Source organism: Papio anubis, chromosome 4 (genome assembly GCF_008728515.1).
Source record: "Papio anubis isolate 15944 chromosome 4, Panubis1.0, whole genome shotgun sequence".
Classification (NCBI taxonomy): domain Eukaryota; kingdom Metazoa; phylum Chordata; class Mammalia; order Primates; family Cercopithecidae; genus Papio; species Papio anubis.
This window is the reverse complement of record NC_044979.1, coordinates 160,783,275-160,810,854: the sequence shown is the minus strand read 5'-3', so window position 1 is coordinate 160,810,854 and position 27,580 is coordinate 160,783,275. Positions and strand designations below refer to the sequence as shown.

General features: G+C 39.8%; 1 protein-coding gene across 3 annotated transcripts in view; it reads left to right on the top strand.

Moving 5' to 3' along the window:
* The window catches only part of MRPL39 (mitochondrial ribosomal protein L39), a 237,171-nt gene that overhangs the window by 92,758 nt on the left and 116,833 nt on the right, over positions 1 to 27,580 (top strand). Inside the window, exon 12 of one of the 3 annotated variants that reach the window (XM_021935554.2) lies at positions 14,425 to 14,534. In XM_021935554.2, the coding sequence (XP_021791246.2) occupies positions 14,425 to 14,487 (63 nt within the window). In that variant the 3' untranslated portion in view covers positions 14,488 to 14,534. Of the gene's footprint in view, positions 1 to 14,424; positions 15,433 to 27,580 lie in introns of those variants that run through there. The other 2 variants (XM_021935557.2, XM_021935558.2) reach the window with 2 other exon arrangements.

The following is a 27,580-nucleotide window of genomic DNA, read 5'->3' as shown; positions in this document are numbered from 1 at the left end:
AGCTGAAATAATCATTATCATAAATGCACCCCTCTTCCCACTTTGAGAAAATTGAAAAAAAACCCCTGTCTAGACAGAGTTGCTTATATAGTTACGGTTTGATTTTATAATTCCTGGAATATAGTACAAACACCTACTATTCGCTGGGCAGCTATTTTATGTCAGACACTTTTTCAGAAACTTTTCATGGTTTCTCATTTATTTCTCCGTCAAAGTAATGGGGGCAATTATATTTCAGATAGCGAAAATGAGACCTCAGAGAGGGTAAGTGACTTGTCCCAGATTGTATTGTGAGTGGCAGAGGCAGAATTGGGATATAAATCTGTCTTTCTGAGGCCTCTGTTCTTTGCCTCACCCCCCAGCTGCTTCGCCCACAGCCAAAACAGCACTAGCTCTAGGATGACGAACTGTTCCAGTTTTCCCAGGAAAGAGAGGTTTCTGGAATGTGGGACTTTCAAAGTTAAGAGAAAGTCTCCGGCAAACCCAGAAGGGTTCGTCGTTTTATCTGGAGGCATTTATCTCATGGCTACTGCATAGTCAGCAAGACCATGCAGCTCTTTCAGAAGCTTCTTATTCCTGTGACATTATCTACACAGCGAGACAATTGCTCAGATCCGCTGGGTCAAACTCAGAGAGCTGCCTCCTGGAATAGCTGAATAGCTGTGCTGGTCAGCGCATCACATGGGAAGAATTGAGCCTGTTATTTATCAATCAATCCCAGTCTTTCATGCAACTTCAGAACTCTCAGATACAATGTTTGAAACATTTTATCACAGCCCAGAACTCCTATTAATTAAAGAGAATATTAATCAAAGGCATTAATTGCATCCTTTGTCTCTAATGCAAACAGAATTGGGGTGTTCTCTGATCACAATGCTTTTCTTATTAATATAGTGTGTCACTTAGCATTTCTTTACTTTTCCTTAATCTAATCTATTACCTTGCTAATATTCCCACATCTCTTTCATCTGAAAGGTTTTTTTTCAGTGGAATTTTTAAGTTTCTTGATAGTTGAGCATATTCCTTAGGTCAGCATATTATATAATATCACAGATTCTGAGGACATACTGCTAATTTCTAGCTGTTGACTCTGAGCAGAGTTACTTAACTTCTCTTTACCCGGCTTCCTCATCATAAAATAGGGACAATAGTAGTTCTTACCATACAGGGTTATTTGTGGGGATTAGGTGAGTCAGTTTATGTAAAGCATTTATAATAATACCTGGCACAAAGAAAGTGCTATATAAGTGCTAGCCACATTAACAATGTATGCTTTTACTGGTCTTGGATGATACCATGTTGTTCTTTGCATGGGGGGCACTCAATGTTGCAATTGATGACTTGGCCATTGGATGATACCATGTTGTTCTTTGCACGGGGGGGCACTCAATGTTGCAATTGATGACTTGGCCATAGTTGGGAGTATTTGGCATCTGGCATGTGTGCTGAAGGTTTTACAGCTACCTTTTCGAAGAGTTAGAAACTTGTTAGTGCTCTGTTTTCAATGTTCTAATCAATGTTATGGTGGAACTAAGAGTATAGTCAATAGTCCTACAGTAGGACTATAGTTCCTACTGGAATTCAGAAAGGTAGTAGTCTTGAATTTGAGGCTAAGAATAGTCTTGCCTTTATATAATCTTAGAGAAAGCTCTCTGGTAATACTTTTTCTCCTGTAAATTAAAAATGATTTATCAATGTTGAAACTAGTTCTAAAGAGAAAATACTTCCCCATCATTTAAAATATACTATGTGATGTTCCCCTTCCCGAGTCCAAGTGATCTCATTGTTCAGTTCCCACCTATGACTGAGAACATGCGGTGTTTGGTTTTCTGTTCTTGCGATAGTTTGCTGAGAATGATGGTTTCCAGCTGCATCCATGTCCCTACAAAGGACACAAACTCATCCTTTTTTTATGGCTGCATAGTATTCCATGGTGCATATGTGCCACATTTTTTTAATCCAGTCTGTCACTGATGGACATTTGGGTTGATTCCAAGTCTTTGCTATTGTGAATAGTGCCGCAATAAACATACGTGTGCATGTGTCTATCACGGGGACAGGGGAGGGGGGAGGGATTGCACTGGGAGCTATACCTGATGTAAATGACGAGTTGGTGGGTGCTGACGAGTTGAGGGGTGCAGCACGCCAACATGGCACAAGTATACATATGTAACAAACCTGCACGTTATCCACATGTACCCTAGAACTTAAAGTATAATAAAAATAAATAAATAAATAAATAAAATAAAATATACTATGGAGGCTTAACATTTATGAGCACAGTTTTAATGTAGTGGACTAGGATCTCTAAAACAGTATGAGATTGCAAAGCAATGAGTCTTGGCAGTGGCCTGAAAAGATTTGCCTATTAATACATGAAAGTGCTTTCATTAAAATGTCTATTTCAAGTGAGGAAAACGAAATCGTTGTAATTTTGTTATCCCGAGACTGACATGCACTTCAGGATACGTGCCTTTTTAAACTGCCATATGAGGTTTAAATATGTTCAGTAGCTGTCTGCCACATCCACTATATTGTTCTGGGATTCAGAATATTTATTGACATAGTGAATCATTCTACCATTGGTTAATCAAGAGAAGCTGCAATTGATTTAAGGAGGAGCGGCATGGTATATATACAGAAAGCAGCTAGTTTTTAGTAACAATTGAAGTGTGTAGGCATAAAAACAATAAACTGAGGTACAGATTTGAAGGAATATGTATGGATTCCAATAGCATGGCTTCTTTCCTGTTTATAAAGTGAAGTTATCTGGTTTACAACGTTAACAATTGTTTATTAAATTTAATAAGCATTAAGCATTATGTTAAATTGATTCATAACTCAAAGGTTGTGATTAGGCATATGAAATATGACTGAAAATGTAAAATACTGACAGAAATGATCTAAAAGTATTTATTTAGGTTGAATGCTTATTTGATATGTTCTGGTATTCAGTAGAACAACCATTCTAAGAAACACTAAGACAATGTGATATAAAGATTTATAATGGTAAGATCAACATATATTTACTTACAAAATAGAGCATCACCTTTTCTAAAGGGCTTCTGGTCCTCTAATTTCCAAATATCTTTTAGGTCATTATATTAAAAGTAATGCAATGATCTTTGAAAACAGAGGAAGTCTTTTTGCGGTGCTGACCTCGGAATATTTCAGGTCAGTGCCACTGAACTGTCCAGCTTAGTATCTAAGTATTGAGGCTGCTCCTAGGAGGGAAATACTGAAGGAAGGCTGAGATGTCTGGGAAGTGTATCACAAGTTAGAGATGATTCAACAGCGAAGGTCTATCTTTCTCCCCTGGTTGTCTTACATTTCTCTCTGAATACTGATTTTGTTGTTGTTGTTGTTGTTGTTCTTGGATAGTCCTTTACTCCTGGAGGGACAGGAAGCAACTACCTAGAGAGCTGATTATAGGGTCACCGAATTGCCATTGGAATTTTGGTGCCAGTTAACTCAAACGTCTGCAGATCACACCCCAAGTAGTTAGTAGTATGTAATAATTGGTAATGTATAAATTTGAATATCTTCCCAGGAACTGGGGGAGAGCTTCCTCTATTCAACAACACCTGTCTGGAACGTGGATATGATGCTTAGGGGGGCGAGGCAGCCGTTTGTGACCATATGATGTTAGAAATTTTGAGATAAAGAATTATACAAATGTACATATATTATGTATTTTTTTTTTATTTCTGTTTAGAATTTTGGTGATGTGTAAGTGCAAATTATACAAGGTAACTACAGGTGGTGTCAGCAGCTCTAAGACCAGCCACTTGATAGTTGTCTGGAGCTGGCAGTTGTCAGCAGCTGAAATTCTGAAACCAGATAAAATGGCATGCAAAATATTAATGTCTGTGTGTTCCTAGACTTTCATTTCCTTCTATCTGCTAAGAAGATTCTGGTTTCTCTGGTCCACCATATTCTCTCTGCATCCTTTGAAGGGGGCTGCTGTCATAGAAGAATTTGCGTTTTGGCTTTTGTGATGCAGAATCAGAAGTCAAGGATGATGGCAGAAAGGAAAATAATTTTGCAATTGGGTCGGGGAAAAGGTTTTTTTCTCCCTTTTTAGAAAATGTGTTAAAAGACATAGGAGAGCAGTGGTGGCATAGGAGGAAAATGGATATGAGGTTCAAGAAAAGCAAATGTGGCAGGCGTTGAGGGTGAGCCATCTGACACCCCGACTAGCTCCTTCATTCCTTGCCTTTCTCTATCTTAAGACTGGAAAACAAAATGCTCAATATCTTCAGCTCCCTTGCAGGTAGGAGTGACCATGGGCATGATTTTGGACAGTAAAGTATGGGCTAAAGTGTACTGGGGGGAAGGCAGCAGTGGTTAAAATTACATTTTGTTGTTGTTGCTGTTTTTAGAGACAGGGTCTCACTCTGTTGCCCAGGCTGGAGTGCAGTGGTGCTGTTATAAGTCACTGCAGCCTCAATCTCCTGGACTCAAATGATCTTCCTGCCTTAGCCTCCTGAGTACCTGGGACTGCAGGCGCATGCCACCACACTCAGCTGATTTTTTAATTTTTATTTTTAGTAGAGAAGTGTCTTACTGTTTTGCCCAGGCTGGTCTTGAACTTCTGAGCTCAAGTGATCCTCCCACCTCAGCCACCCAAGGTGGTGGCATAAAATTACATTTCTGAGTAACACCTTGTAGGAGAAAGCTCTCAGTCTCTTTCCATTTTATTCTTCCAGAACATGGAGTATCCTGGAAGTATGATAATGAAAGTCACTTGCCAAGGATGGCAAAATAGGGAGACAGAAGGAGCAACACTATGGACTTCTGTGCTGAACCTGCTTGCCTACTTTTGAACATTGTGAAGACAAAAGAAAAACCTTATGTATCACGTAGTGTTCTGGCAGACACAGGTGAAGGACCAAAACACTTCAAAAAATAATTCAATGAAGAGACTATTTACAGAGATGGTAACAAGAATAAGTGAACTATATTTCAGGGTTCTCCAGAGAAATGGAACCAATAGAAGATTTTTAAAAAGAGGTTTATTATAAGGAATTGCTCACACAATTATGGAAGCTGGCAAGTCCAAAGTTTGCAGAGCCAGTGTCCCAGTTCCAGTCCAAAGGCTGGATGGCTACTGTAGAGCCACAAAAGGCTGATGTTTCAGCTTGAAGGCTGTCAGGAAGGAGAATTCTCTGTTCCTTGGGAAGGGTCAGTCTTTTGTTCTATGCAGGGCTTCAAATGATTGGATGAGAGCCACCCACATTATGGAGGATAATCTACTTTACACAGTTTACTGATTTAAATATTAATTTCATCCAGAAACACCTTCACAGAAAACCTGGAATAAACTTTGACCAAATACCTGGGCATCCTATGGCCCAGCCAAATTGATACATAAAATTAACCATTGTAGGAACTAACAAGAGATAATACAACACCCAGGGACCAGAAATGCCGGTAAGTGAGAAGGATTAAGGAGGGAAACAGTATTCACTGGAGCCAGCAAGAACTTGAGTCAGAGAAGACGAGCTGCCTCATGTAACTTGTGGCTATAAAAGAAAGTAATCGCCAGAATTATAGCTGTGCCAACAAGAGCAGGAGGCATGGGAGTGGTGGGGAAGACACTATGGAAGATCAATATGTGATCATTTCTCTTCCTACCTCTATTAGCCCATTCTCACACTGCTATAAAGATACTACCTGAGACTGGGTAATTTATAAAGGAAAAAGGTTTAATTGAGTCGCAGTTCCACATGGCTGAGGAGGCCTCAGGAAACTTACAATTATGGCTGAAGTTAAAGGGAAAGCAAGGACCTTCTTCACGTGGTGGCAGGAGAGAGAAGAGTGAGCGAAGGAGGAACTTGCCAAACACTATAGCCATTGATATGTCGTGAGAATTCGCTCACTATTATGGGAACAGCATGAAGGAAACCACTCGCATAATCCCATCATTTCTCACCAGGTCACTTCCTGAATATCTGGGGATTACAATTCATGATGAGATTTGGGTAGGGACACAAAGCCTAACCATTTCACCACCTAAGCCAGAGGGCAGAAGATCTTGAGTAAAGCTGCCATGAAGGTCAGCCTCGGGACACAGAGCAGGGCAGAGATTTAGTACAAGTCAATGGGAGATCAGGATTAATCATAATACTTTAATAATTTAAGCCACTCTGTACATAGTCTCTTTGTAATTTTAAAAAAGCCACCAAAGTATAATTAAGCCATTCAATCAAATGCAATCCTAACTGATATAGCAGATGACAAATGAGTTTTATCAGTTGTTGGACTTAACTCCTTGATTGAAACTGTACTATGAATGATGGCTTTATACGTGTTGCCCAATTAAGGCACACTGTAGTGCAGTTTACCAGGAACATGTGGTTTACTTTATTTACATAGCAAATGGTTTCATATATTTTATAAATAAATTTTCTCACTTGAATAAAACACACTATATATATGTTTTACATAATTTTTGAGAATGGAAATTTAGTATCTCCATATTCCTGCTAAGGGAATGTTGAACAAATATTTAAATAAAATTGATTTGAAGAGGAACCAAATTAGGAGCCTTATTCTGGTACCGTGTCTAAGGTTCTAGTTAAAGCCTACATTATTCATTGAGGTGTTTCTACCATTCAAAGAGATAGTTCAGTTTGTGGTTGGAGTACATATGATCCAGCTATCGATGGTGCTTTCCTGGAGGTGAATGAGGAAATGATTAGTTCATTTTTGCAGAAATCAGTACATGAGGCAGTGTCTGGATCTTCTAAACTCCAGATGATTCCTGTGGACCATGAAGTTTGGGTCAGGATCTAGAAACTCTGCAGCTGGGGACACAGCCATTCTGCTCATGGAGAAGAGAGACTATATTTTCTGTAATACCACCAAGTAGTTCATCTGATGGGTGGACAGATACATTGATTCAGCCATAAACCCACAATTTCTGCTTGAAAGAAGATGTGTGATATGGTTTGGCTGTGTCTCCTACCAAATCCCACCTTGAACTGTAATAATTCCCATGTGTCAAGGGCGGGGCCAGGTGGAGATCATTGAATCATGGGGCTGTTTCCCATATACTGTTCTCATGGTAGTGAACAAGTCTCATGAGATCTGATGGTTTTATAAATGGGAGTTCCCCTGCACAAGCTGTGTTGCCTGCTGCCATGTAAGATGTGGCTTTGCTTACTCATTAGCCTTCCACCATTATTTTGAGGCCTCCCCAGTGATGAGGAACTCTGCGAGTCAATTAAACCTCTTTCCTTTATAAGTTACCCAGTCTTACCCAGTCTCTGGTATGTCTTTTTTTTTTTTTTTTTTTTTTTTTTTTGATGCAGTCTCGCTCTTTCATCCTGGCTTGGCTAATATTTTAATATTTTTAGGCTGATCTTGGACTCCTGACCTCTGTTGGTCCACCCACCTTGGCCTTCCAAAGTCCTGGGATTACAGGTGTAAGCCACCATGCCCAGCCTCTGGTATGTCTTTATTAACAGCATGAGAACAGACTAATCCAGTAAATTGGTACCAGGAGTGGGGTGCTACAGTAAAGATAAGGGAAAATGTGAAAGGGCCTTGGGAAGTGGGTAACAGACAGAGGTTGGAAGAGTTTGGAGTGCTCAGAAAAAGAAAAATGTAGGAAAGTTGGGAACTTCTAGAGACTTAGAGGGCTCAGAACAGGAAGATGTGGAAAAGTTTGGAACCTCCTAGAGACTTGTTGAATGGCTTTGAGCAAAATGCAGATGATGCTATGAAAGATAAAGTCCAAGCTGAGATGGTTTCAGATGGAGATGAGGAACTTGTTGGGAACTGGACTGTAGTTATGCTTTAGCAAAGGGGCTGGTGACAGTTTGTCCCTACCCTAGAGATCTGTGGAACTTTGAACTTGAGAGAGGCGTTTTAGGGAAATCATCTCTAGATAAATTTCTTCCATCTGGCAGATAGTCTGACAATGCAATAGAAAAGAAAAACCCATTTTCTGGGGAGAAATTCAAGCCCACTGCATAAATTTGCATAAGTAACAAGGAGCCAAATGTTAATCATCTAGACAATGGGAGAAAATATCTCCAGTGCATGTCAGAGACCTTTGTGGCAGCCCCTCCCATCATAGGCCTGGAGGCCTAGGAGGAAAAAATGGTTTTGTGGGCTGGGCCCCCCAGCTGTATGCAGCCTAGGGCCTTGGTGCCCTGCATCCCAGCTGCTCCAGTCATGGCTAAAAGGGGCAAAGGAATAGCTCAGGCCATGGCTTCACAGAGTGCAAGCCCCAAGCCTTGGCAACTTCCATGTGGTGTTGAGCCTGCAGGAATACAGAAGTCAAGAATTGATGTTTGGGAACCTTCACCTAGATTTCAGAGGATGTGTGGAAATACTGGATGTCCAGGCAGAAGTTTGCTGCATCGGTGGGGCCATCATGAAGAACCTCTGCTAGGGCAGTGTGGAAGGGAAATGTGGGGTGAGAGCCCCTATACAGAATCCCCACTAGGGCACTGCCTAATGGAGCTGTGAGAAGAGGGTGATGTGGTTTGGCTGTGTCCCCACCCAAATCTCATAAGTAATTCCCACATGTTGTGGGAGAAATCTGGTGGGAGGTAATTGAATCATGGGGGCGGGTCTTTCCCATGCTGTTCTCATGGTAGTGAATGAGGCTCATAAGAGCTGATGGTTTTAAAAATGGGAATTTCCCTGCACAAATCCTCTTCTCTTGTCTACCGCCATGTGAGATGTGCCTTTCACCTTCCACAATGATTGTGAGGCCTCCCCAGCCACATGGAACTATAAGTCCATTAAACCTCTTTCTTTTGTAAATTGCCCAGTCTCGGATATGTCTTTATCAGCAGTGTGAAAATGGACTAATAGAGTAAATTGGTACCAATAGAGTAGGGTGCTGCTGAAAAGATACCCAAAAATGTGAAAGCGACTTTTGAACTGGGTAACAGGCAAAGGTTGGAGGGCTCAGAAGAAGACAGGAAAATGTGGGAGAGTTTGGAACTTCTTAGAGTCTTGTTGAATGGCTTTGCCGCAAATGCTGATAGTGACATGGGCAGTAAAGTCCAGGCTGAGGTGCTTTCAGATTGAGTTGAGGAAATTGTTGGGAACTGGAGCAAAGGTCACTCTTTTTTTGTTTTAGCAAACAGACTAGAGGCATTTTGCCCCTGCCCTAAAGATTTGTGGAGCTTTGAATTTGAGAGAGATGATTTAGGGTATTTGGTGGAAGAAATTTCTAGCAGCAAAGCATTCAGGAGGTGACTTAAGAGCTGTTAAAGGTATTCAGTTTTAAAAGGGAAACAAAAAGTTTGGAAAATTTGCAGCGTGACATTGTGATAGAAAAGAAAATCTCATTTTCTGAGGAGAAATTTAAGCCAGTTGCAGAAATTTGCATAAGTAGTGAGGAGCTGAATGTTAATAACCGAGACAATGGGGAAAATGTCTCCAAGGCATGTGAGAGACCTTTGTGGCAGACCCTCCTATTATAGGCCTGGAAGAGTAATAGGAAAAAATGCTTTCATGTGCTGGGCCCAGGGTCCCTCTGCTGTATGCAGTGTAGGAACTTGGTCCGCTGTGTCCCAGCCACTCCAGCCATGACTAAAGGGGGCCAAGGTACAGCTCAAGATGTTGCTTCAGAGGGTGGAAGCCCCAAGCTTTGGCAACTTTCACGTGGTGTTGAGCCTGCAGGTGCACAGAAGTCAAGAAGTGAGGTTTTGGAACTTCTGCCTAGATTTCAGAGGATGTATGGAAATGCCTGGATGCCCAGGCAGAAGTTTTCTGCAGGGGCAGGGCCCTCATGGAGAACCTCTGCTAGAACAGTGCAAAAGGGAAACGTGGGGTTAGAGCCCCCACATAGAGTCTATACTGGGGCACTGCCTAGTGGAGCTGTGAGAAGAGGGTCACCATCCTCCAGACCCCAGAATGGTAGATCCACTGACAGCTTTCACCATGCACCTGGAAAAACTGAAGACACTCAATGCCAGGCTGTGAAAGATGCCAGGAAGGGGGCATACCCTGCAAAGTCATGGGGGCAGAACTGCTCAAGGCTGTGGGAGTCCACCTCTTAAGACATGGAGTCAAAGGAGATCATAGTGGAGCTCTAAGATTTGACTTCCTCATTGGATTTTGGATGTGCATGGGGCCTGTAGCCACTTTGTTTTGGCCAATTTGCCCTATTTGGAATGGGTGTATTTACCCAACACCTGTATCCCCATTATATCTAGGAAGTAACTAACTTGCTTTTGATTTTACAGGCTCATAGACAGAAGGGACTTGCCTTGTCTCAGATGAGACATTGGACTGTGGTCTTTTGAGTTAATGCTGAAATGAGTTAAGACTTTGGGGACTATTGGGAAGGCATGATTGGTTTTGAAATGTGAGGTCATGAGATTTGGGATGGGCCAAGGGTGGAAGGATGTGGTTTGGCTGTGTCCCCACCCAAATCTCCATGCTGTTCTCATGATAGTGAGTTCTCACAAGATCTGATGGTTTTAGAAAGGGCTTTCCCAGCTTCACTCTGCACTTCTCCTTTCTGTTACCATGTAAAGAAGGACATGTTTGCTTCCCTTTCTGCCATGATATAAGTTTCCTGAGGACTCTCCAGCTATGAGGAACTGTGAATCAATTAAACCTCTTTCCTTTATAAATTACCCAGTCTTGGGTATGTCTTTATTAGCAGCATGAAAATGGACTAATACAGTGTGGCTAAGTGCTTATCTGGCTCTGCTATGACTAAAGTTAAATATCTTTAAACTGTGCAGGTGGGATAGTCTAGGATGCAAATATACTGAAGATCTAAATTGCATATAGAAAGTAACAACCCCACTCATCCAAACTTGGTAGCATTGCACATTGTTGTTAAAGAGAACTGACTCACAGCAGCTGTGGGTATTTCCAAGCCAGAATGATTGGTTAGAGAGGAAGGAATCCCACAGTGTACGATGGTCACCTGAACTAAAATGGGATGGCTCTGAGTGCTTTAAACCTCTCTCAAACATGTTAACATGTGGTTCTTTGAGAGACTGACATGCTGAGGAGCCCAGGTTTTGTTAACAGATCTTTATAGTAGGTCTAGATGCTGAATCTGGGTGTTCTGTTAAGGATAGTATACCATTTGGAGATCCTTAGTTTCCACATGGTTTACAGTTAAAGGGTTGGTGGGTAGTGGTCTTTGGAGAGAAATACGGAGCTAGCCATGGAATTTTGACAATTTTTAGTTATTTCAAATTTTATGAGTCATTGCAGATTTTTCCCCAAGGTATATTTTCTTTTTAACTTTGCTGTATTTTTTTAAAAAAATTATTTTGAATGTTAGCATGAAAATCTAGATTTTATTGCATGAGAATGAAAAGCATGATTTCTGTGCAAATTATTTCAGAACTTCCGGTTGGCATTACATGTATATTCTATAAGAAACCTATGTGTCTTTATCCACTTCATCTCAATGCTAAGCTGATGTGCAGAAATAATTGAAAAGAAAATTAATTTTCTTATAATCTCTTGAGAACACACAATAAAGAGAATATATCCATAATGCGCAGTGAAATGTCTTAAAATCCTTTTTCCCCATCTTTTCATCTTATCTATTGCTGTGTAGCAAACCACCCTTGAATCAGTGACTGAAAATATCAATCACTGGCTATTATCTGTTGCAATTCTGTGGGTTGATGAGATCAATTGGGTGGTTTCAGTTCTTGTGCTGTTGGCTGGGGCTGTAGTCTTTTGGAGGCTCATTTGGGCTGGAACACCCAAGATGGCTCATTCCCATGGTTGGCAGTTGGCAGCACAACTGAGATGGTCCATCAGAATGTCTCAGTTTTCCTTACTATGGCTACTCAACGAGGCTTGAGCTTCTCACAGCATGGGAGCTCAGTTCTAAGAGGGAGCCCTCCAAGTACATGAAAAAGGCACTTTCAGATCTCTTTAGGCCCACTTTCAGAAGTTACATAGCATCACTTCCCTCACGTTCTATTGGCCAAAGCAAGTCTCCAAGCTATCTCAGAGTTAAAGGAGTTGAAAGATACTCTTTGCTATGGTCTGAATGTGTCCCTCCAAAATTCAGGTGGGAATCTGAGACCCAATGTGACAGTATTAAGAGGTAGGCCCTTCTGGAAAATGATTGTTATGAAGGTGGCACTTTGTGGATTAGTTCTCTTATAAAAGAGGTTGAAGGGAAAGCCATGGTCCCTTTTTTCCACCTTTCCTCATGTGAGGACACAGCATTTGTCCTTTCCTTCCCATGAAAAGAAGACACTGTCTATAAGGAATGGGCCGTTGCCAAACATTAAATCTGCCAGCATCTTGATCTTGGACTTTCCAGTTTTTAGAACTGTGAGAAATAAATTTCTGTTGTGTATAAACTACTCAACGACTCAGTCTAAAGTACTTGGTTATAGCAGCAGGAATGGACTGACACTTTCCCTCTTGGTAGATGTAGTAGCAATCTTTATGGCCGTCTTTAATCCACTACAGCATATCTTTCTCAGTAGTTCATACATGTTGCAGCTGCTCCCAAATCTCCCTCCTCTCTCACTCCCAACTCTGCCCAGACCCCATCACCAAATTCTGGCTCTGAAGTTGTTTTTCTCATATTCCCCTGCTTCCTTTCCAATTCATCATTTCATGTCTCTACTCTTTCTAGTGTAAATCCACTCAGCTAACCTTTTTAGTATTTCTTTCTTACTTGTTACCTTGAGTTTCATAATAAACTGGGAGTTTATTAGGATTTTAAATAGCATATTGCTCCTCCATGGGAGTGAGCAGGAGTGGAAAGTGGACATGATTATTCATTTTATTCCTGTCAATCTATGTTTGTGTGGTGCACAGAACAATGGGAATTTATTTTATTCAATTGCATTTGATATCAGTGGAGTCTTAGAATGTGACACAAGGGTTGGGATATCAGAGAATGTGGCTGATTCAGAATTGAGTACTGGAGATTGCCTGAGGCACATCACGTATAAGGATTGATGGAAATGGTGCTTATTGGGCATCATGGTATTTTTTTTAATCCTGTTACTTTTATATTTTTATTTTATTTTTTAAAAATTGAAGTTCAGGGGTACATGTGCAGGATGTACAGGTTTGTCACATAAGTAAACGTGTGCCATGGTGGTTTCCATCACCTAGGTATTAAGCCCAGCACCCATTAGCTATTCTCTTTGATGCCCTCCCTTGTCCCACTCCCTACCTTCTGACAGGCCCCAGTGTGTGGTGTTCCCTTCCATGTGTCCATTTATTCTCATTATTTAGCTCCCACTTATAAGTGAGAACATGCAGTATTTGGTTTTCTATTCCTGCATTAATTTGCTAAGGATAATGGCCTCCAGCTCGATCCATGTTCCTGCAAAGGACATGATGTCATTCCTTTTTAGAGCTGCATAGTATTCCATGGCATATACATACCACATTTTCTTAATCCCATTCCTTTTTTCTCCACAACCTCGCCAGCATCTGTTGTTTTTTGACTTTTAATGATAGCCATTCTGATTGGTGTGAGATGGTATCTCCTTGTGGTTTTGATTTGCATTTCTCTAATGATCAGTGATATTGAGCTTTTTTTCATATGTTTGTTGGCTGCATGTATGTGTTCATTTGCGAAGTGTCCATTATGTTGTTTTGAAGAGCAATGTTGTTGGCCCTAGGTTTAAAGAGTTTTATTGCGAACTTGAGACTTCTTCGAAATAGATCCCCTGCAGAAGTTGGTTTCTGAAGAAAAAATAACGTTAAACAAATATACATTTCAGCAGTTCTGGCCCAATATTGTCTTCAGAACAAGAGTACATGTTGAGGCCCACAAGTCATATATTTAAATATTTTAAAATTATAACTCAAACTACTAATCTGTTAAATAGAATCTGTTCTGTTCTCTTATCTTGACAAATATACCTTTATATTGACCTAGGAGGCTATGTGCAAATTTATGACTCTCAAGCTTCTCAGAGTTCTCTGATAAAATGTGGCAGCTTGGGGAAAACTGAGCCCGGACCCTGCCTTTTCCCCTTTCTCCCCACCACTAGGCTCCTCTTGTGCTGAGAGAGGTCTGCCTCTATGTGTATGGACACTCCAGGTCATACTCCAGAGCTGTGTCCATAGTCCTTAAATACAGCAGTTCCTTAGCCACTCCTCTGGCCCGGGATGGGCAGATGGCCAGTGTCATCCACTTTTAGGAGGCACACCTGGTGAAACATTCCATTCCAGCCTTGGAAGCGGGTTCAACGATGCCCGGGCAGGAAAATCCAGGGTCCAGATTCCCAGAGCAGGGTCTACAAGAGGAGGCACAGCTTCCACATGAGCAAGTTTGACTCCATAGGCTTCTTGCTTTCTGGTGAGGAGTGTGGCAGGAAGGGTGCTAGAGTGAGCACAGGGCACAGAACAGGGGGACCTCTTGTCCAGGTCATGGGCAGTACTGCCTTGAGCCATGGGTGTGCAGGAATTCAACTCGATTTTTTCTTTTCTGCACAGGTTCAGCAGCCAGAGTCCTGTCCTGTACTTCTCTTCACGTTGCAGACATCCACAAAAGAGTGAGACTCTTTTGGGCTGGATGGAAGAGCAAATGTGTGGGAGACACTGAGGTTTGTGTATAAATGTGGTGAGTGGGGCCAAGGAGGACTTGTGGACTTCTGCCGTGAGGAATTAGGAGACTGAGCAAGACAGACTGCCTGGTCAGTGTGGAGGCATTAACTGTGCTATGTGAGATTGATAACATTTGGCTCTTGTCTAATGAGCCCACCTGGCCACACTGGGAATTGAATCTAGTCTAATCTAGTGATTAGCGGGTACCCATGTGTAGGTTATCCATAAGAATTCTCAAATATTGAAGAAGCTTAAAAAGTATGTTAAACAATCCTTTCTGCCCAGAGATCAAAGGAAGGAGAAAGATCTATATTGGATGTCCTGATCTATCCTTCAGTCTCAATGGATTCAGCTCCCTTGGAAATGCTTTTTTGTGCATGAGCAATCACTTGTATGTGAGACTTTCTGAGTCATTGATTAGTGTGGGTTTGCATCATCAGATACAGCTTGAAACCAATCTTTAGAATGTTTCCCAGTCATCTTTTTGTGATTTTGTGACGGCAAGAATTTACATTCCTTCCCCGCCCCATGACTGGTATGTGTGTTCTAGGAAAAGTTGGCATTGGTTCTATCTGGATGTATTGATGTTGCCATTTTGGGGGAATATCCAGTGCCAGAAAATGCCTGGAACACCCTGATCCAGTGGGAGGGTGTTAAACCCTAATGGGTCTATGCCATTGTCAGTGTTCAGCAGGCCAGATGCCTTTGGAGGAAGAAGGTCAGGGATTTGGACCCTTGGGGTTAACCACCACTCAATAATTTCCTACAGTCAGAGACTCACTTCTGTCTACTGATTACACTCCCACTGCCACTTTGCACTAAAGTACAAGTGCAGATTAAGTGAGTCATTCAGATGGTTGCAACAGCGTACTACTGGGGGTAGCTGCTCTTTTGAGCTGAGCTTGGGATATTACTTTACTTACTTTTTTTTTTTTTTTTTTGAAACAGAGTCTCACTCTATCACCTAGGCTGCAGTGCAGTGGTACAATCACAGTTCACTGCAGCCTTGACCTCTTGGGCTCAAGCAGTCCTCCTACCTCAGCCTCCTGAGTAGCTGGGACTACAGGTGCGAGCCACCAGCCTGGCTACTTTTTAATTTTTTGTAGAGACAGGATCTCACTATGTTTCCCAAGCTGGTCTTGAACTTCTGGCCTCAAGCAATTCTCTTGCCTTGGCCTCCCCAAATTCTGGAATTACAGGCATCAGCCATCAAAACCGACCCACTTTATTTACTTCTGTGATGCCTATACATTGTGTTATCAATGAAACTTGGCATTCTATAACTGAGACTGGTCTCTGTTTTTAATTAATTTCTTTTTTTTGTAATTCCAGGGCTGCCACTAAGATTCAGATTCTGCATTTTGGGCATCAGAACTAGTTTTTTGTTTGTTTGTTTGTTTTGAGGAAATATGCTATATGCTGGCATAGGGATGGCATTGCAGCCTATGCATATGTGTTCATGGGAGTGTGCACACTTGTGTACATATTTGCATGTGTACCATGTGGTTGCCCCTGGAATCAATAAGGGAAATTCAAGGTGGGGGTTGGGGAAGGAACTATCTCAATGGCTTACAGAGTATTGGGAAATATAGAGTTTTTCAAAATAGAGGAGGATGGCTTGCACATAGCAGCTTCCTGGCCATTCCCAGGGGAAATTAAAATCCAACAGAAGAATCATAACATATTCCTTCTTTTAGTTCTCCATTTTTTCCCTTTATTTGGACATGAAAGAGTAGAAAAGAGAATTATTTTCTATTTTGCAATTTACAGCTCCTAAATATTCAGAGTAGAGTGGGCAGTCATATAATTGTTGTGACTGAGAATGACAATATTTTTCTGATTGAAAACATCTCTCAGTTGGCAAATATAGTGCTGGAAATTTATACCACTGTGTCACTTCACTAGGCTTAAAGCAGAATTCAGAAGGCTCTGTTAAAATCAGAAATGTTATCTGAAAATATTCACTCATTATTACCTATTAGAAAGGATTACACTTTTTTTTTCACATTAAGTGAAATGAAACATAGCACAAGTAAATTTTGTAAAGATTCAAAGGAGAGGATCTATGATGGGGAGAAGCCTGGATGGAGTACTCTTCAGGGAGGGCTTTGAATTACCAGGGGCTAAGTTGTGTGCATTCGAGTCCTGGAGAGAAAGAGGTGGATGCACTTTGAAGAAAATTGAGGAAAAATTGAACAAAATTTTGAATTTATAATTTTGTCCAGAGTAAACCTTGGATATTTAACTTATTATATTTTATTGCTAGCTATTAATGCTTTCTATATGCTAAGCATTCAAAGTCCTTTATAAATATTAACTGCTTAAAACCTTCAATTATAAGGTGGGTACTATTAAAATCATCCTTATCATGCCAGTGAGAAAACAGGAAGGAAGAAGTGATTTTCCCAGGTGCTATAGGTAGCCGTGATTTGAATCTAGGCATTCTGCCTCTAAGTCAGCAGTCAAAACTACACTGACATCTGTGATGCATGTGAAAATACACAGGTGTTGGCCGGGCGCGGTGGCTCACGCCTGTAATCCCAGCACTTTGGGAGGCCGAGGCCGGCAGATCACAAGGTTAGGAGATCGAAACCATCCTGGCTAACACAGTGAAACCTCGTCTCTACTAAAAATACAAAAAATTTAGCCGGGCTTGGTGGCGGGCATCTGTAATCCCAGCTACTTGGGAGGTTGAGGCAGGAGAATGGCATGAACCCTGGAGGCAGAGCTTGCAGTGAGCTGAGATCCCGCCACTGCACTCCAGCCTGGGCGACAGAGTGAGACTCCATTTCAAAACAACAACAACAACAGAAATACACAGGTGTCACAAATGTCAGGATTCAGAGAGGAGCATAATTGCACTTATTCCTTTATCTTGATCTTTTTTTTTCCAGAAAACCTTATGCTGATGACCAAGATGTGTATTTTGGTTGTTTTAAATTTGTCTGCATGCATTCTTACCATTATCTAATCACCATCTTCCACTTGCTAGGATGACATTCTTCTCTAGCGTAAAATTCATTCATTCATTCCTGTGGGAAACATGATATGCTGCTCTCTTTTATTTAGTTTCTAATATATGAACATGAAAGAGGTTGTGGACTATTTTGCAATGCTTCTGTTTACAAATGATGCCTATTTCTAGGCAAGATAAGACAGAAACTATAATTTAGTAAAGATTTATTGAGCATCTACTATGTTTTAGGCATTATAGTAAGCACTTTGTAAGTATTTTCGTGTTTAATCCTTGCCACTAACCTATGAAGTAGCTACTATTATCGCCTTCATTTTATAAAAAGTAAACTGAGAAATAACAAAGTGAAAACAAAAGAACAAAACCCAGAAAAAACAAAAACAAAAACAAAATACCTAGAAATGAACTGAGCCAGTCTGCTCCAGAGAACAGCATCAGATTGTCTGTACTAGAATTTTGGGTTCCATTACTATAGATTAAATGAGTTAGCACGTACAAATTACATGGATAAATATCACCTGGTAAAAAGCAAGTACTTAATAAAGGTTAACTATTAGTTTGTTACCTGAGTATATTGTATGATGCTGATTCATCTCATCACTGAGGTACTGAGAATAGTACTCAACAGATTTTCAACCTTTTCTTCCCTCCCTCCCACATCATGTAATTCCTGGTGTCTATTGTTGCCATCTTTATGTCCATGAGTGCCCAAAGTTCGGTTCCCACTTACAAGTGAGAACATGTGGTATTTGGTTTTCTGTTCCTGTGTTAGTTTGCTTAGAATAATGGCCTCTAGATGCATTTGTGTTGCTGCAAAGGACATGATATTTCTTTTTTATGGGTGCGTAGTATTCCATGGTGTATATGTACCACGTTTTCTTCATCCAAGCCACCGTTGGTGGGCACCTAGGTTGACTCCATGTCTTTGTTATTGTGAATTGTGCTGTGATGAACATATGAGTGCATGTGTCTTTTTGGTAGAATGATGTTTTCCATTGGATATATACCCAGTAATAGAATTGTTGGCTTGAGTGGTGGTTCTGTTTTAAGTTATTTGAAAAATCTCCAAACAGCTTTCCACAGTGGCCGAACTAACTTACATTCCCACAAACAGTATATAAGCATTCCCTTTTTTCCACAACTTCACCAACATCTGTTGTTTTTTGACTTTTCTTTTTTGAGATAGAGTTTCACTCTTGTTGCCCAGTCTGGAGTGCAATGACACACGATCTCGGCTCATGGCAACCTCTGCCTCCTGGGTTCAAGCAATTCTCCTGCCTCAGCCTCCCAAGTAGCTGGTATTACAGGCATGCACCACCATGCCCGGCTAATTTTGTCGTTTTAGTAGAGATGGGGGTTTCTCCATGTTGGTCAGGCTGGTCTCAAACGCCCCACCTCAGGTGATCTGCCTGCCGCGGCCTCCCAAAGTACTGGGATTATAGGCATGAGCCACTGTGCCTGGCCCTTGACTTTTTAATAATAGCCATTCTGTCTGGTATGAGATGATATCTCATTGTGGTTTTCTCATTTGCATTTCTCTGATGATTAGTGATGATGGGAACTTTTGTCTTATTTTGTTTTTGTTTAGTTTATTAAATTTTTAAAATTAAAGCCTAAAATGTATACAGAAAATGTACATTTCCTAAAGTGTAGAATTCACTGAGCTTTTGCAAACTGATTACTCTCATGTAATCAGCATTCAGATGAAGAACAGAACGTGTCCAGTACCTAGAGACCACTTTTGTTCCTTCTGGGCACTATCCCCAAACCTCAGGAGTAACCACCATCCTGACTCCCAACAGCATTGATTTGCCTTCACTTTTTTGGAGGGGGGGTGGGCAGGGCACAGAGTTTCACTCTTTTTTCCCAGACTGGAGTGCAATGGCACAATCTTGGCTCACTGCAGTCTCTGCCTACTGGGTTCAAGTGATTCTCCTGCCTCAGCCTCCTGAGTAGCTGGGATCACAGGCATGTGTCACCATGCCCGACTAATTTTGTATTTTTAGTAGAGACGGGGTTTCTCCATGTTGGTCAGGCTGGTCTTGAACTCCTGACCTCAGGTGATCTGCCCGCCTTGGCCTCCCAAAGTGCTGGGATTACAGGTGTGAGCCACCGCACCCAGCCTCTTGTTTTATCTTTTATAGAAATGGAAGCAGGGAGTTTTATTCTTTTGTGTCAGGCCTCTTTCACTCCAATTATGTCTGTGAGATTCATCCTTATTGTTGCATGTACTTAAGCTTGTTCATTCTTATTATATTACATTGTATGAATATACCACAATCTATTTATCCTATTGCATTGTTGACAGGCATTTGAGTAGTTTCCAGTTTGGAGCACTTATGAGTAGTGCTATGTTAAATGTTCTAGTACATGTCTTTGGTAAACATGTATTAGCTATTTTTACTGACCATTATGTACATTAGAGAAAATTTGGCATGATGATTTAGTCAGAAGGAAATAAAAAACAAGAAGATCCTGTTTTTAGTGTATTAAATATTAATGTCGATTGAGAAAATATTGCAAAACAAAAGAAAACATGATTTTGAAATTTGTGGCACACCAAGGTGTCCATAAATCAGTAAGAATGTCTTACATATTACAAAATGAGAGAGCAAGTTTCAAATATCTCATCATGAAGAATGATAGGTGGTGAAATGATGGATATGGTAATTAGCTTGATTTAATTATTCCACATGCTATACACATATAGAAACATCACATTATACCCCATAAATGTATACAACTATGATTTGTCAATTAAAGACAGTTATTATTAGATTAAAAAACCTATCAGAACTCGGTAGAGCTATCCATCAGTTCCCTGGTTCATCTAATGTATGTGAATCTGTACCTTCAAAAAATAAGATACACTTTCTAGCTCACAAATAAAAAGAAAGACCAATGGATATTGCACTGGAGGAGGAGTATGCTACAGTTTCCAGGAGGTCAAGAATTGTGATGGCAGCTCTGAAGGTGAGGGTTGTGGATGGCCCATAGCAGACTCAAGGTGGCCATTCATGAGATGTGCTGATTTTTCATGGTCATGTCTAAATTGGGATGGAGAGTCTGCTAAAACTCATCAGCCCACTTCGTTATATAACAAAAAGTTGAGCGAAGAACTTAAATAATATTGAAAAAAACAATTGTTTAGGAGTATGTGACTAGGGTTCCAAATAATTATAGTTGGACAAAGTCAGCATGTATCTCACATGAAAACAAATAACAGTAACAGGAAGTAAAGTGCAATGTGCCTCTGGTGACTTTGAAGTCTGGGGTGGGAAACTAAATGTAGGGTGTTAATAGATTCTTCTAATTGAAGGTTGTACTTGGAAGAGAAAGAGGAGCTAGAGAGAGAATAGTTGAAGCTTCAGTATTTCAAAAATATAGGATTTGATTTAAGAGTCATCAGTTTCTGACAAGAGACAAATTTGAAGTGATGAATATTGAGGAAAATATTGTAGCTCAGACTTGTGGATTAAATTAACTTTACATTCATTTTAAGAGGATGGCAAACACTCAACGATAATCATCAAGCTAAACAGTGTGCTGTCCGTGAATGACTCGCAAAAGTAAGTAGCGTAGAGGAGGTGCTTCATCTTCCACAGAGGAATAACGGAGAAATGGAGATGATTTTGTCAAAATCAGAGCCCTGAAGATGAGCATTTCATCTCTGAAAAGACAGAAAAGGTAATGGCAGTAAATGTCAGCGACATTCAGGGTGGGAAGATGTCTGTCCAACCTGTGTATTTTATAGATGAGTAAAATAGAAAACTGGTGAAGGATGAGTCAGGTTCTTGAGTCAGGCTCTCTGGGTTTAAATCCTGGTGCTCAGACTGACTCTCTTTGCCCTGTTTTTCTTTTGTAAAATGAGGTAATAATTGTATCTAAATCAGAATTGTTTTGAGGGCTAAGTGAAATAATGTAGATAGTGCTGAACAAGTGCCTGATATGGAACACATGTTAGTTATTGATTTTGAGTGACTGCCCTAAAGTTTTACAGCTAGTTAACAATAGAGTTGCAACTAGATCTCAAGTTTACCAGGCCCTCAAACTTCCAATTTAGTGTCTTCCAAACATAACACATTGTGTCTTACAGGGATTTTGGAAACCCCTTTTCTTTGCTCTGAATTCAGAACCAGTTTTGGTGTAGACATGAGAGTCAGGGAGATGGGACCAAAATATATTTTTTTCACTCATAAAAGCTGGATTAAAGGTTATGACTTAGATCGAGGACAGCTAGATAAACTTTCCTTTGGTATAGATTGGGGCAAGGATTCCCCAACTGGGAATCCCAGTTCACCTGCCCGCTCCCTTGCCACAGTCTATACCAAAGGAAAGTTTATCTGCAGCTGAGACTGCTGTCTTGCCTTAGCGGGTAAAGGGAGGAAGGGGTATGAGAGAGGAGAGGAAAGGGCAGAAAGATCCCAAATCTCTCTTGTGTAGAAATTTGTGAGCTATATGAGCTCTACTCAGTAGATAAATATGCACTAATGACTGTCATCCACCAACTAGGTGATGTAGTCTACCGTATCAGATCCCAAGTCCCTCTTGTGTAGAAGATGTGAAATATTAGCTTCACTCAGTCGATAAATAGGCACTAGTGGCTATCACCCACCAGCTAGGTGATGCAGTTTACTTTCCGAGGTAGATTACTTAGTAGACCTTTTTGGGGGATGACCAAAATTGGGCAGAAAAAGGAGAGAAAGGATCCTCTGTGCAGAGGGAATAGTGTATGAATAGGCTATACCTGAATATCAAAACCATGAAGTGAGTGCAGACTCCTGGAGGAGGAATGCCAGCAAATCAGGACTAGGGAATCAGCTTTCCTCCTCCAGCTTGTCTCAGTGCTGACACAGCAATTCCAGATTTTAAAATTAAAGCAAAGAACTTGCTGATGATATAGAAATAAAGAGAACACAATTTATTAACTCATTTAACAAATGTGGAACAATTTTTTTCCATTTTCAACCCTATTAACTGAAGAACAAGTTTGTTTTTAAATATCAGCTAGATTGCCTTGCTATTTTTAAGGCCCTCTAGTGATGTGCAATTGCAGTAGAATACAATCCAAGCTCCTTACTACGACATTCAAGACTTTACCTGTCAGTTCCAACTCTTTGTTCCTTGCTTGCCAAGATCCATCCGCATAGCCTCTTTCTATTCCTTGGTCATGCCAAGCTTGCTCCAACTGCTATAGGGCCTATGGACTCAAGGTCCAGATCTTAATGCTGGTTTTTCATGTTATTCAGTTGCAGCTCAAATATTGCCATGTAGAGAGGCTTTGTCTCACCACCCTATCTCTAGTGCCCTTCCCATCACACTAATACATGACCTGTCTTATATGTTGTATTGATTGCAATTTACATCTGAAACAACCTTGCTCATTTATTTGTTTATTTGCTGTTTGTCAGGTCTTACTCTACTACAATTAAAAGCTTCAAAAGAGCAGGGATCTTGCTCTGTCATTCACTGATGATCTTTGCAGGCCTAAAGAGTGCTGGTATATAGTGGGCTCTTGAAAAATATTGTTAAAAGAATGATTAAATAAGTAAACAAATGGATGAATGAATACAGCTTATAAGACTCTGGGGACTTCAAGGCCAATAGAGATTCTTTCAAGAACTCACAGTCTAGTTAATTAACTTTAGTGAAACGTATTAAGTGCTATAGTAAAGGCACATATAAAATGTGTTGCAAGAGCAGAGATGGAGAACTGGAAGGAAGCCTCCAGTGTAATCACTTTTTCTATGAGAAAGTAATTCCATGAGAAAAAGTGATTACACAGTAGGTCTCCTTGGGGTATGATGGAGAGTTGGCTAGAAAAAGAAGAGGAGGAAGGACATTCTAGGTAGAGGTAACAGTATATGAATAGCTTGTTTTTGGACATCAAAACAATGAAGAGAGAGCAGACTCCAGGTACTCAGAAATGTCATTCTGGTCTTTCATGAAGCAAATTTAAAAAATAACAGAAAAAAGCATAGTATGATTCCATGTCAGGGATCCTAGCTCATAGATGACATGGTTCACGAGGAATTAGAAGAATCCTCCTTAACAATAACTACGAATTACCAACAAGAAAGGAGGAGGATCTAAGAGGCTGTTGGATATATTTAGATTTTAGGTAGAAAAATAAACAGAATATACATAGAGGAGACCATGCTTTTGGAGAAGCAGAATAAGGGAGATGAACGTTAAGAATTATGTGAGACCAGAAGAAACGGTGGCTTAGAAAAATTCTAATAGCTAAAAATGACTTTCAGACCCTCAGTTGGAAAAAGCAATATAATCCCTCATGGAAGAGGCAACCCCTTTACTTACAGAAGTTAGCATAATACAGTGGTTGAGAGAAAGAAGGCAAACCTTATTCTCTATCATTTTATTTCTAGCTTTTCCAGTCACTGAAATAATTTCCGATTGGAAAGGTTACAGGCAGCAGCAAGTGCAGGGAATGAAGATCTAGGTAGATGAATTTCATTTTATATGAATTTATGTTTCCAGACTAAAAATACATTAAAATTAATAAAACAATTGAATGATTTGCTAGTGGAGAGACTTGTTCATGTGTTTGAAGTATGAAAAATGAGAGAAGGGAGTATCAGAAGAAGTAAGGGCAAGTATAGAAGAAAAAGGTTGTTGTCCATTTAGGTATGACCTGTAGGCTATTGTAAGCTAATTTTGGTTTAAGCACACATAGAAATTACCTATACTCTCCAATAAATACCCTTTTAAATTATAATAACTGTGTCTAAATCCAGATATTTCGGTTGCATTTTAATGTAGCATTTGGGTTTAGTTATTTTTCAGTATCTATCTATCTATCTATCTATCTATCTATCTATCTATCTATCTATCTATCTATCTATCTATCTTATTTATTCATCTATCTATCTATCTATCTATCTATCTATCTATCTATCTATCTATCTATCTTCCCTAAAACTTTTCTGGATCTCAGACATTGCTCCCAAAAGTGCCCTTTGGCTGACCAGTGCAATGGAGAAAATCTCTCAGAACCATCATACTTTGGTTTGGGACACCGATTCCTTAATTAATATTTAGGAATTATTGTGAAATAATATTGTGTTTTAAGAGAATTGTTAACTATATGAGAAAACTATTATTCAGCTCACAAAGACATGCTCTTCCACTCTTAATTATTTAGCAGGAAATGTATGTTCTGAATGTATCTGGCACATACGTGTATTCATGACACATAACTGGATTTTTTGAGGTCTTTAAAGGGTAAAAGGGAGAAATGATTAAAGCATCCCTGGGGAAATGTGGCAAACTCTTTGAGTCACAAAATTACCCCCAAATAGAGCATGTTCAAAGGGACTTTTTGTCTGCATAGTGATTAAATTATTTTTTTTTTTTCATTCGAACTACATACACTTTTGCAACTTAGGATTTAGCAACTCATCTAAACCACTGAACGTTAGGAAGTATTCCTGCCCAGTTTCTTAGAACTTTCACTGTTCCCTTTTCTTCTGAAGCCTGTTGTTATGAACATATGTGTCAAAAATGATTTATGTGCTTCAAGATAAGTCTTGATCCAGGTTGTTAGTCAAAATCTTACTGGGCTGATTCAGGACTGTAGCGAAAACAAATTTATGAATTGACATAGTCAAACTGTGAAACATAGACATTAAAGTTTTAGATTGTTGCAGTTAGATTGTCTCGCTGAGTTCCACACCTTTTTGTTAAAATGGTTTTAACTTTTAATTGTACATTGCATTAAGTCAATACATTTAAAGGTGTTTATTCTTGGTATTTACTAAATTTAAAATTACAAACAGAGGCCGGGCGCGGTGGCTCACACCGGTAATTAATCTCAGCACTTTGGGAGGCCGAGGCGGGCAGATGATAAGGTCAGGAGATCCAGACCATCCTGGCTAACATGGTGAAACCCCGTCTCTACTAAAACTACAAAAAACTAGCTGGGCGTGATGGCGGGCGCCTGTAGTCCCAGCTACTCGGGAGGCTGAGGCAGGAGAATGGTGTGAAAAAAAAAAATTACAAACAGAACAGGTTTTTTTTTTTTTTTGCTCTAATGAGAGTAGATAGTAATAACAATTTTAGCAGTACTAATTATATTTCAGATGATTGATGTAATTTTTTGTCTCAAAGAAGAATTTTAAAATTTAGCAGGCTTTTAAGTTGCAAATTCTAAGATGCACATTCCCCAGACATAATAGCAGACATTCAAGAGATACTGAAAATTGAGTTTTTCTGTTAAGTCCAAGAGCCTCCAGATAAGAGTCTACACATCTTGGAAGAATTTGTGAACATTCTTTAACCTTTTCCTTCCAATGCTCCAGTGAGAAGAGAAAACTTTACAATATATTAAAGCAATCTTAGAAATAAATATGAAGAATTTCCTTAGAAATGTTCAAGGAAATAAAGATTATCTGAGGGAAAATATGAAATGTAAAGAGAAGGAAACTGTATTGAAGTTGGTTAAAATCAATGTAAGATTTATGGTATGAAAAAGATACTTACGCACCTCTAAAGTGGTTCTCTAAAACCAGTCTTTTGCTGTAGGGTAGATCGGGGTTGTTACTCAAAAGGAACAGATTGCTTTCAATATAGAATGAGGGCAAAATAATTACGTACATTCACTTCCTCCCTCCCTCCTCTCTCCTTTCCTCTCTCCTTTCTTCCCTACTGTCTCTCTCTCCTTTGGACACTTACTATGTGCTCCCACTGCAGTTAAGTTATATTGGTCATACTATGATAGGAAGAGAGACTCCCAGCTCTTATAAAGCTTGGAGGCTGTGGGAAACTGTCATATACAGACATTAAAACGAGGGCATTGAGGGGATGTCCCTGAATTCTGTACTGTTGTAGATTCTCCATGTGCATGTGGTTGATATGTTCTCCTGCTTGTCTCACTTCCTTCTCCTTCTCCTTCTCCTTCTCCTCCTCACCTCCTCCTCCTCTTCCTCCTCCTCCTCCTCCTCCTCCTCCTCCTCCTCCTCCTCATCCTCCTTCTTCTTTGGCTATTTAATCAAATTGTTTTTTTTTTAAATAAAGCTATTCTAGTTATTTGTAATTTTTTGTCTTTTTGGTAATAGCCATCCTATAACTCATTGTGGTTTTGGTTTGCATTTCCCTGATGTTTAGAGCATTTTTTTCATGTATTTTTTTTTGATCGTTTGATGCATGTCTTCTTCTGAGTACTGTCTGCTCAGATCATTTGCCCATTAAAAAAATTTTTTTTTGTCATGGTTAAGATGTTTGAGTTTCCTGTTTGTGTATCCTGAATATGAATTCCTTGCCAGTGAATGGTTTGCGAATATTTTCTCCCATTTGTTGGTTTGTCTTTTCACTCTGTTGTTTGTTTCCTTTGCTCTGCAGAAGCTTTTTAGTTTGATATGATCCCATTTATTTTTGCTTTTGTTGCATGTGCTTTGGAGGTCTTATTCATAAAATATTTTCCCTGTGTTTTCTTCTAACAGTTTTATAGTTTTAGATAGTACATTTATGTCTTTGATCCATTTTGAGTTGATTTTTGTATAGGGTGAGATATTGGGGTCTAGTTAAATTCCTCTGTATATGGATATCCATTTTCCCCAGAACCATGTATTGAAGAGACTGCCCTTCCACCAATGAGTGTTTTTGGCACCTTTGTGAAAAATCAGTTGGCTATAGATACATGGATGAATTTCTGGGTTCTCTATCCTGTTCTGTTGGTCTAGGTGTCTGTTTTTATTCCAATGTCATTCTGTTTTGGTTACTACAGCTTTGTAGTATATTTTGAAGTCAGTTAGTGTGATGCCTCCAGCTTTGTTCTTTTTGCTCAGGATTGCTTTGGCTATTAGGAATCTTTTGTGGTTCCATACAGATTTTAAGACTTTTTTCCTATTTCTGTGAAGACTGTCATTAATATTTTAATAAGGATTGCATTGTATATGTAGATTGCTCAGTGTGGGCATCTTAGTACTATTAATTCTTCTGATCTATGAGCATGAAGTGTCTTTCTATTTGTATACTATTCACTTACTTTCATCAATGTTTTGTTTTCCTTGTAGAGTTCTTTCACATCCTTGGTTAAATTTATTCCTAGGTATT